The 11641-nt window shown below is 42.8% G+C and overlaps 1 protein-coding gene across 1 annotated transcript in view; it reads right to left on the reverse strand.

The window, feature by feature from the left end:
- Positions 1–454: 454 nt before the first annotated feature.
- The window catches only part of LOC145413683 (uncharacterized), a 131486-nt gene continuing 120299 nt past the window's right edge, over positions 455–11641 (reverse strand). The window contains exon 31 of the mRNA XM_080283338.1: positions 455–495. Within this exon, the coding sequence (XP_080139464.1) occupies positions 455–495 (41 nt within the window). The remainder of the gene's footprint in view (positions 496–11641) is intronic.

The raw sequence follows: 11641 nt of genomic DNA on the forward strand, positions 1-11641 counted from the left end.
TCGCTTTTACGACAATATTTAGCGGCGTTGGGGCGTGGTTTATGTTGTACGTAAATCTGGGCTTAAGCTGTGATACCCACGCAATATGGCTGCGATACCAAGGAAAAGCCAAGAGATTCTGTGTTTTTTTTGGTCTGCCTCCAGGTACCGGTAATGCTTGTCTCATAGCTTACAGCCTGTCGGCTTCTGAAATGAAGCTACGTCGGGTAAGGGCAAACTCCCTCCCAATAAACTATGATCCCCATCAATAAGACTCAAACCCCAATCTAATAAGCTTTATAAACACCTTACTCGATTATCCCAACCATAATTTTGCCTAATACCTGGGGCTACCAGGATCCACAGACAGGCAAAGTATAAACGGCAGCAGAATGAGGACCATCAACAACGCCCTGTAAATATGCCACACACTTATTCACTCATTACTGAAGATTTCCCATGTTCGCATTCCATCTTACAGGGACACAATCGCCACAGTAACATGCCGCATGATGCCTGTGGAATGGAAAGCATTCTGTAGACTGCCAGGTTAAAAAGGGGATGCAATCCAGGTCCTTTGTTGTCTCATTATCACATCACTGTGATAAAATAAGTCACCGTCAGGAAAGCTTAAATTTCTAAAAGGTGCTCCGGAAAAGTTATTCAGCCTTCATAAAATAAGTTTCAGTACCCATTTCATTATAAATTCCAATTAACAAAAGATGAGCTTTTCAAACCCCACATGGTAGCCTCATCTAATACGGTACACACTTCTAATTAGAAACCAAGCACGGTAACTTCCCACACTGGGAGGCCCTGAGAGTACTGGACTATTGGAAACCACCCAAGGGGAGGCCTACAATTCCGGTATCCATAAATCAGTCAGTACAGCCTAGCCTAAACTTAACTTGACTGGAAACTTTAATATATCTTAGAAGTGGCCATCATTTTTCAGAATCTGATAATACTGAACAGTAAAACTCAGGACAAATACAAATATCAATTCATGTCTCTGTGTCTCCCCTGCTCTCTTCCTAGTTCTCCCATCTTTCCTGTCACTTTATATTACTCTTCTTTCCTTTTCAGGTGGCTTTACAATGAGTGACAAGCCTAATGGTTTCCTATAAGCTAGGAAACCATTTACAACGCTGGGTGGTAACCATATAAACAAACTATACGTGTTCCCTACGTGTGAACTAGTGGGTTGGCGGAGGGTTAGTGCCCCACCCCATAAAACCACTTACTCAATGACAAACGACCACTCCTAAAGGGATTATGACGTCTGGCAAAAGACGCATAGTCCATGTTACAAAATACGTGCATTTTTTCTGTAAACTCGATTGTACTGTAATAATTAGGCCCTCGTTAAATATTTCATGTGGGAAACAGGTGTTCAGGAAGTAGCAGATACTTACCAAGTAAATTTTACAAGTACTACCCGTACTGACCTAAAGAAAAAGAAAGAATAATAATCAGATACAGGCTTCCCGCATGACTACTTTGGTACGTCATGATTGGCGTTAGAGAGAGAGAGAGAGAGAGAGAGAGAGAGAGAGAGAGAGAGAGAGAGTTTAAATAGAAATGGAAATACAAGAACACAGAATCGAAACCTTCTCAGTAAAAATCGCTGATCTGCAAATACCTAGAACCACATCGTACCGTACTGTTTTTGGAAGATCGTGTAGGAAGTCTAGTACGCTTTCTGGCTATACTTGTGAAAGCAGTGATATTTTTCTTGCTGCACTTTGATGACGTCCGTTCTCTCTCTCTCTCTCTCTCTTCAACAGTCGAAGGTGGGGGCGCCCACCATCTACTCAGTGTAAAGCAACGTTCACATGACTCTACTGGCAAACGAAAATGGTTTCCTGTAAGCTAGGAAACCATTTACCAGGTTGAATGGAAATCATATAAAACAAATGGACGTCTAGTGGACTAGTGGATTAAGACGTTCAAATATGATGGAATCCGTAAAGGTTTTCATCTGAGAGGTGGGTGGGGTTTCTTGCTCAGGTAGGCCTAATGCCACTCTGGGGAAAAGAGATGTTGGTCACCCTGCCTTAAATGTCAGGAATGAGTAACGTAACCCAGGATTCCTACGCTCTTGATGGGACAAAAAAGGATTGGGTGGTAAAGAAATTAAATGGGCAGATAATTATCAGGTTTGTGTCAGGTTAACTAGGCCTATGGGATAGCTGAGTAGAACACACCAGTTAGACTGACGTCTTTGCCTTGAGCGAAACTGTTCGAATCTCCCGGAGTCGTTGTGACTGGAGGTTCTGCGATTATGCAACCAGGGGCGTGGATCTGTTGCCTAAACTTCAGTGTTCTATGGAACGGTAACCTTGTCTCGGGAGCCTGTGTTGTGCCCTGAAGGTGATGACATGGGACTGGCTATTATCTATTAGCGTTTTACCTGTTTGTAAGAATCCACTACAATTAAAATGGAATCAGATACCGTTAGGCCTACTATTATGTGCGTCAAGAAATCATTGGTGAGGAAGTGTTGAGCTGGGTCAAAATAACTGTTGTTCTAAGTAAAAGCTATTGTTTTGCCCTATCGTCTGTATATTTGGTATCAATAAAGCAGACGCCTCAGTTTTGATTGAATAATTATCACACCTTCGATAACATCAATAAAATACTAACCCTTACAGTCTATCGCAACCACCTTCCTCTTCCCACAAAATGAACTTATTAATCTAAAGTACCTAAAAGAAGCATTTAAGAAAATAATCGGAGTTCATCTCATTACCGGTACCTTCGTCATAATCAGACGTAAAGAAACGAAAGCAGTGAGGGGACTCTTCGCTTCAGGTACAGACACTCAAAAAATTATTGTTACAGGGGGGTCCGTTGAGTATTATACTGTTTTTTTTATGCCAAGAAGAAGGAACCAAAGACCGCGACCCCGCAATTATTGTTCCTTCCAAGAGAAAAACAAAATACAAGAGAGAGCCAAATTCAAGATCCATTCATTTCGAGATGCCTGGACACACTGCGTTTGAAAGACTGGAAATCATAGGAAGCAGGAAATACAGACAGAGGAAGACTGTTGCAGAGTTGACCTGTTGCATAAATGAAAGACTGGGAGTAACGGTTAACTCTTGCATTAGAGAGTTGGACAGAAAAGGGATGAGAGTTTGCTGCTAGGCGGGTACTACGCGCCCGTTATAGAGGTGGAGGAATGCATGCAGACAGTTCAGAAGAGCACTGACCATTGAAGTAGCGATAGAAAAGCGATAAAGATGCAACAGTGCGATGAAGAGACAGAGGTTGAAGGGAGTCAGTAAGAGGAGGAGAGTTAATGAGACGAAAAGCCTTTGACTCCACCCTATTGAGAAGAGCTGTATGTGGACAGCCTCCCCACACATGAGAGTTGAACTCCACACAGGGGCGGATAAAACCCCTGTATAGAGTCAACAATTGTGCAGGGGTAAAGAAAGAATGGAGTCCGCTTAGCACACCTAACCTCTTGGAAGCAGATTTTACAAGATATGTAATATGATCTTTCCAAGATAAGTCCCGAGTACATGAAACCCCAAGCATGTTCAAGAATGATGCAGGATTAAGCTGAATGTTATTTTACATTAGTGGGTATACCTGTGGAAGATTGTGTTGAGTTGATAGGTGTAAAAACTGAGTCTTTGATGTATTAAAAACAACCAGATTATTATTACCCCAGTCAGAGATACGAGCCAAGTCAGACATTAGGTGTGCCATAGCCTCATCCCTTGTTTGTTGAAGTAACTGCTGAGGTGGACGTTGCGGGAACCGAATGGTAAGATGAAGGATGGAGTCATCAGCGTATGAGTGGACAGGGTTAGATGTACAGCTTAGAAGGTCATTAATGAATAAAAGGAAGAGAGTTGGAGTTAGGACAGAGCCCTGAGGAACACCACTGTTGATAGATCTAGGAGAAGAACGATGGCCGTCTACAACAGCGGCTATAGAACGACCAGAAAAGAAGCTAGAGATGAAGGTACAGACAGAAGGATAGAAACCGTAAGAGGGCAGTTTGGAAATTAAAGATTTATGCCAGACTCGATCAAAAGCCTTTGAGATGCCAAGTGCAATGGCAAAGCTTTCGCCAGAGTCCCGAAACGAGGATGATCAGGAGTCTGAAAGGTAGGTGAGAAGATCGCCAGTGGAGCGTCCCTGACGGAACCCATACTGACGATCAGAAAGAAGGTTGTGATAGGAAAGATGCTTTAAAATTTTTCTATTAAGAATTGATTAGAAAACTTTTGAGATACAGGATGTTAAAGCAATTGGACGATAGTTAGAGGGTTGGGAATGGTCACTCTTCTTTGGGACTGGCTGAATGAGAGCAAACTTCCAGCAAGAAGGAAAGGTACAAGTTGATAGACAAAGGCGAAAGAGTTTGCCTAGGCAGGGTGTAAGCACAGAAGCACAGTTCAGAACAATCCAGCTGTCTCGGTAAGGTTGGAGGAAGGCTGTTTTCAAAAGTTTCATTCGTCGTATTAGTTTGTATCGCGCAGAAGGTGTAAATATATATTTTTGGAGTGTGTGCACGCCGAATATCGCTTATTTTATTCTTGGCGCCACCAGGAGATTTGATTCAGCTTAAGGTAGACTTTGGGAATTCTAGTTATTGCATCCAGTAACCCCGTCATTGCCAGACGTTTCTTCTAAACTGGATGTAATCGTTGATATTGTGTGCTGTTAGCAAAGGGGAAACTCACCTAAGGATTTGAGTTTCCACTAACCTCATCACTATTAGGATTCAGTCTAAACTACGGTAAGTAAATAATTTGATGGCAACTTGTTTAGTCTAAAAATTGTACAGACTTAATTTTACTTACGGGATTACTAGTTACTAATGAGCAAAACAAAAGGCCAGAATTACATAATGTACCGTTACTGATTTTGAGGAAAAGAATTTTATGCCAAGGTGTATAAATTTAAAGGTTTTAATATTCCGAAATTCTTGCACAGCGAGACGCCTTCATCCCGCAAGGAGTAGCCACAAACAAATCGCCTCCCCATCGCCCTGTCCTCTGCCATTTGGCTGTCCTTTTTCCAACTCACGTCCGAATCTCATATATATATCTCTCTACTCTATCCCTCAATCCCATCCTCGGTCTCCCCCTCTCCCTTTCCTCTCCACCTCTCTTACCTAGGCTACCGTACACTCTTCAAGTCAGTCGCTCATGCTCCATCCTCTCCACATGAACAAACCAGTGCAGAGTATTTCTCAACGATTACAATTACCTGTACATCCACATCAGTACCATAACGCTCCTTCATTTCCTCATTTGTTTGTTTATCTCTCCTCGTAACTCCAAGTGCTCATCATAGATAACTCACTTCCTCCTCTCACTCTTGAGTTTATGTCCTTCCAGCTTGGTCCATGCTTCGCTTCCATAAGTTAGTGGGTATCGCAAAACTGTCATGGAGCAACTTTTTAACTTCTATGTTCCCTTGACTCTCCCTATTCCTTTTCAGTGCTATAGGTAAATCAGCATTTTTTCTTCCATACTCCTCCCTTGATGCGCTTCATCGACAAATACCAAGTCGAAACTCTTGCAATAGTTAGAAATATCCACATCCATTTAGAATTATGAAGGCCTATCCTATCTGTATACCAAACCCTTGCATACCATTCAACAACAGCGCATCTAGGAGGGAAAAAAATTACACTACTCGAAAGCCTGATAGGCAGCCCGGAAAAAGCCCGGAAAAATTTAATTAGCCTATGTAGACCTAGATAGCGCATAGGCTACTCTACTTACCTTACTTCAAACGATAACCACCCCTCCATCTATCGTCTACTCTTTTACTCCTCCATCATAACTGTAAGGGTCAGAAACAAGGCCATTTAGCTTGAATATTTAAGCACAGTGAAGAGTCGTCCTCCCCCAAGTGCCATTATGTGGGCAGTAAGCTCCAGTAATCCTTTGGTCCTAAACCCATATAGGCCACATGCGGTTGAAGTGCCAAAACTCAGATCATTAGGTGTCTATTTGGTTATAGGATTACCAGCCTAGTAAATGGTTACTGGAAGCTATTTGGCTTGTAGTTCAGAGCAGTCACCTGATGGTAGTACCACATCAAGTGAGTGGATGGTTGGTGCACGCACCTAACGATAACCATGAACATAAATATAAATATCTTACAGGAAAATTGCACGTTACACAATATTAATTACCTCACGGGACCATAAAACCGTCAGCTGTAAATTATCAACAACGAGGTGGGCTTCAGTTTACATAATGCCGCGTTCTTGCAGTTTCACCAGCACACAAGAAAACTAACAAATTAAAGCAATCTACAGTCTGACATACAACACCTAGTCTTACCTGTATGGAAGGAAACTGTTCATATACTGCAGAATAAATTACCATGGGCTAATTGCGACTGGAGGTGATCCGCACCTGAATTAAAATAACGTTAAAGCTTCCTTGAATAAGTTTTCCTCTACAGATTACTATACTTTTCCAAGACTTCCTGCGGCTGCAGATCTTTCAGTGAATAACCTGAAATAGCGTCTATATGATACGCCTGTCATTTTATTACGGTATACCTTGGCCAGAGACTCAGTAGGCTATTATAATGCATAAAAATAAAGATTCTCGTCCATTCACTGCAGTCACATAACAGACCTATGTATTGAGGTTGATATCACCTATTACAACATAACCAGTGACGATGCATTAATAGTTGACCTGCAGAGAAAGTTTCCAGTAATGTTCTTTCATGTGCCGGCGCAACTACACTAAGGAACTCCACCGCACAGAGAACAGAAAAGAAAAAAAATCGGAGATACGGTAATTTCCCTCACATTACGAAAAACTCTAAATTTAAACAACAAAGCACTGATACAGAAAACACAAGTAGCAAATAAAGTTATGAATCAGAAACAGCAGCTTCAAGAGAGAGAGAGAGAGAGAGAGAGAGAGAGAGACGCAAGTTAGATTGGCTCATATTTGTTTACCTCAGATAAAATGTCTTGGTGTTTAGGTAGTTACGAACCGGAAATGAAAATGCGGAGAGAAAATGTCACGTATCGGTAGCTATGTTATGTCACGCCGTAATGTCTATGTCTACACCGTGATCCATAAATACCCTCCTGATCTCCGCTGGGCGATTTTGTGTGTTGCAGGGACGGCTCGGCCATCAGTATCAATGGCTAGCCTGCATCACTGACTCATTTCCTACTTCTACTGTCACGTTCGCACCCACTCCAGCAGACTGAACTTTCCCCGCACCACAAAAGGTACTACAGCCCACCTTGTATATACAGGTAGCCTATGCTTGACATCTAATTAAGGGGTGTTTTATATTTTCCAGCAAGAAGACCCACGCACCCAACCACCACCCACTCAGTTAAGATTCCCATGTCAATATTTTGCACACCAGGAGGCGGGACTTAACTACAATAATTATAAAGCATGATACAGTGCTTTTGTCTGCAGGCTTAATGCTGTCGTGCCTAACAAGAAAAACAAATACTGAGCGCATCTTCAACTCTAATACCGACATCTGCCATCTGTAATAAGCTTTTGACATCTGACAGCGAATATAAAGTTCAATGCAACAGGGATGCTAATGACTGCATATATCGTCTACATCCCCACCATTACCATATTCCTGTCTCTTGACTCCTCATAATTTCGTGTCACCGGTATATATTCAGTCACTCAGTCCTACTGTCTAACATCAAACACCCTTCCAGATGACATAGAAGAGTAAGATTCGATTTCTGTCCTTTCCTCGAGTTTGCCACATTTCACGTGGTGAGTTAAGAGGACTCCACAGTGAGCAAGTTAACTCTGCCATCTTCAAGAATGAAAAGGACACTTCAAAGCGTCAGCTCCTCAGCAAACTATTTACATGATACACTGTATTACACAGTTTTCATCCCCATCTACGTTACCAAGACAAACTGTGTAGTTACTAATATACAAACAACATAAGATACAAGCAGAAGCACCGAGACAGTGCAGCATCCGCGCCACGCAATCAGTAAGATCCATCCACGCAACCAATGGGCACCTGCGATTTGAAAGTTGGTACCGGCAATGAATTTCTTGAAAAATAGCTGTGTTGACACGATGAACCCAAGCACTTCTCCCGCTCTTGATCTACTGTTTGTACTGCGATTCGTCATCATGCTTCAGGACTGATGAGCAACGTGCTGGGACACGACACTCGCCCACTTATAAGGAAAGACATTAGGGCCAAGCCTTGACCCTGTCCTGTGCCCTTGACCTTTGACTAATGGCTCTAAATATCGAATCGATTTATCCTTACCCAAACCCAACCCCATCCAGTTTGTTTCAAACCGAATAAAAAGTGTTTAAGCTGACCTTACCGTGTGACCTTGACCTATGACCTGTTCATCTAAAATACAAAATGTCTTCCTCGGCTAACCTTAAGCTCTTCCAGCAGCATAATCCAAACAGAATCCGACTTAACTGACTTAGAGGGACGAAGCTTTGACCTTACCCTGTTATCTCTACTTCTGATCAGCTGTTCAGAAAACTGAATTGTTTCGTCCTTCCCTGTCCCTCAACCCATCCACCAAGTTCGGTCAAAATAGAATCAAAAGTGTTTGGGTTGACCTAGCTCTTGCATCATTACCTACGACCTTTTTGGCAAAAACATAATCACCTGTGCCTCTGAAGATCCTAAATTATTTTGGTGAATTCCATCTAATATTTCTTTTATAATAATGTTAACAGACACAAAACAAACTGGACACATCCATTCGCTCACCATTCAAGTCTCCGGAATCCTGACTCCACCTCATAGGTACACTTTCCACACACAGCTTCATAATTACCCAATCAATAGAGTGAGTCCGTCGAGTGGCAACTTAAAAGGGCGATGCCAAACGATTGTCATGCACTCTTCCTCACAAAATTCATTCAATACAGACCGATCCCTAGTCATTTCCCTTGTAGCATCATTAGCCTTCATACCGGTACCTCTTTTAATCACACACTCACTCACTACATCAGGCATACAGTTACATGGATCATTTCTGGAAAAGCAAGATAAACTACATCAACTCTTCTTAGCTTCTACAACTCTCATTTGAATATAATGGCCAAGAATTAGCTGAATGTGGATGCTAAAGTTGTTCCGACCCCCGAAAATGACAGGGCTAACTTAATGGTGTGTATATGCTTTCCTAGGTCCCTCTAAGTCACCCTCAGATATATAAACTCGTCTGGCGCCTGCTAGAATACGATACTGGAGCTCTCCCGACCATGAAAGGGTTTAACCAGACAAGAGTAATTTATCTAACAGACAGTGACCAAGACAGTTTCACGATGGGTAAAATATAAGTCGGGTGTTTCCGCCCTAGCACCCCGAAGACAAAATCGCGTATGCTTCCTGTCGTGTGCAGAGGATTCTTTGTCATGCGCTGATCTAAGGCTTTGCAACCACTCTGTTTAACTGTGTCATCTTATCAGAGGGTGACTTTACGATATGGTTGACGTATTGTACTGTTGTTTGCAGATGATACTGTACTGTTAAGTGAAGACGAAAGGGAACTGCAAGGCTTGGTGAATGAGTTTGGGAGTGTGTGTAAGAAACGGAAGCTAAAGGTGAATGTAGGGAAGAGTAAAGTTGTGGTCTTTGAGAGAAGTGAAGTTACTGAATGTACAGTGAAGTTGGATGAGGAGGAAAAGGAAAATGTGAGTGCGTTTAAGTACTTGGGTAGCGTGATGAGTAAGGATGGAAGATTAGAGGATGAAGTGCTTGGAAGGATACAAGGAAGAAAGGTTGCTGGTTCTTTGAAAGCAGTGATGAGGAACAGGGAACTGGACATGGAAGTGAAAAAGTTACCACATGACAGTATTCTGATACCAACTTTAACTCTCTTGTTGGAAGGACACAAATAAAGAGTGCGTGCAGTGGAAATGAGTTATTTGAGGGGAGCAGGTGGAGTTACATGGAAAGGCACTCTGACACATAAGGAAGTGAAGGAGCGCTGTGATGTGGATGTGGATGTGATAGAAAACGTTAGGAAAAATACATTGAGGTGGTTTGGCCATGTGGAGAGAATAGAGAGCGAGAAATTAACGAGGAGAGTGTATGCGAGTGAGGCAGAGTTGGGAGAGGAAGGGGCAGGCCAAGGATGAGATGGAGGGATGGAGTTGAGAGGTAAATGAGAGTGGAGGGTGAACTGGGCGCAAAGCATTGAAGTGGCATCGGGCAGGGCGACGTGGAGGCGATTTGTTTGTGGCCACCCCTTACTGGATTGAGGCAGCTGGCAATAGATAGACAGGTTGCCGTATTCCTTGAGCAAATAAAGGATTAACTTGTACTTAGTCTTGTCACTTTTCCGTACCTAGCTATACGAACCTACCTACCTACTTACCTAACGCCATGCAAATTACCTTCTTACCTACCGTACCTCCCTGCCTACTGATCTACCTACCTACCTATTTTTCTACCTGCCTATGTACACTTACCTGTCTACCTACCTAACTACTTGCCTACCTGTCCCCTTCCGACCTACCTTCCCTGTACCTACTTTGTTGCCTTCCTAGCCTATCTCTTTATCTGCTCCCATGCATGCCTATCCACCAACCTTCAGGACTGTCTCCTTGCCTTCCTGAACTAACCAATTACCAGACACAGGATCGATTTTTTTTCCTTTACTTGCCGATTTCCCGGGGGTTGTATAAAAATGTGATGAGGGCGTATGTTACTGCAGCATGAACACTTCTTCCAGTTATGCCAGTTTAACAGCTATAATTCAGTAAATAAAAAAGCTTGCTTTGTGGCCATGACTTTTATGGTCACTGTGACGTTGACCACTAAGATGAGCGAACACCATCAGATCGAGAGGATTCATTTGACACCTAAATCGTCAAAACTGATCCATACTGGACGCCTGCAAAGCGTCAATGAACGGATGGACGGACGGATGGACGTAAAACTCTCGTCTCGCTCAGCCCAATGCCCTCGAAACATACCGCAAAAACCCAGTATACGGCATCCTTAATGGAATGTCATGATAGGCAGAAGACGCAAAATGAACCTCTTCAATTGGAAAGGTATTTTGTGCTTAATCCCTGCCAGTGCCCGACGGTCTTCAACAAACATCTGCAGACCTCATGTTGTTGTGCTACCCTAGTTTCTCTGATCGAGCATACCCATCAACCACAGGCAAGCAACCGCCCCTGTAGGACCGTCCCGTGCAGTGAACTGATGTTGACATGCAGCTGATAGCGTCTCGCCACAGCGATGCCAGGGGATTAGTGTGGAGCTTTGGTTCATGGATGGACGCCGCATTTGTGTCTTTCCACCAAGTTAACAGGGGCACCGTATAGGTTCCATGTCATCCCGTTATATGACTATAATGGAGTTAAATGGCGTTTGGCTCTATCCTCTTTCCAAACGTTTGTCATAAACATAATAACGTTGTCTAGCAGCAGTATGAGAAAAATACGGAAGACGTCGCCTCATTGAAGACACACACACACACACACACACACACACACACACACACACACACACACACACACACACACACATACACACACAGCGAAAGTCACAACCTTAACCAACTCAGTGTGATAACTTTCTATTAATCTCCAGTCCATATTTTTCGAAATATGAGAGACTTATATAAGCTCCATGGAAGGACTACGGTGCATATAACCACCATTAATTCCTACCC

This window comes from Coenobita brevimanus, chromosome 97, assembly GCF_032717465.1.
Source record: "Coenobita brevimanus isolate Jiangsu-jjx chromosome 97, ASM3271746v2, whole genome shotgun sequence".
NCBI lineage: Eukaryota > Metazoa > Arthropoda > Malacostraca > Decapoda > Coenobitidae > Coenobita > Coenobita brevimanus.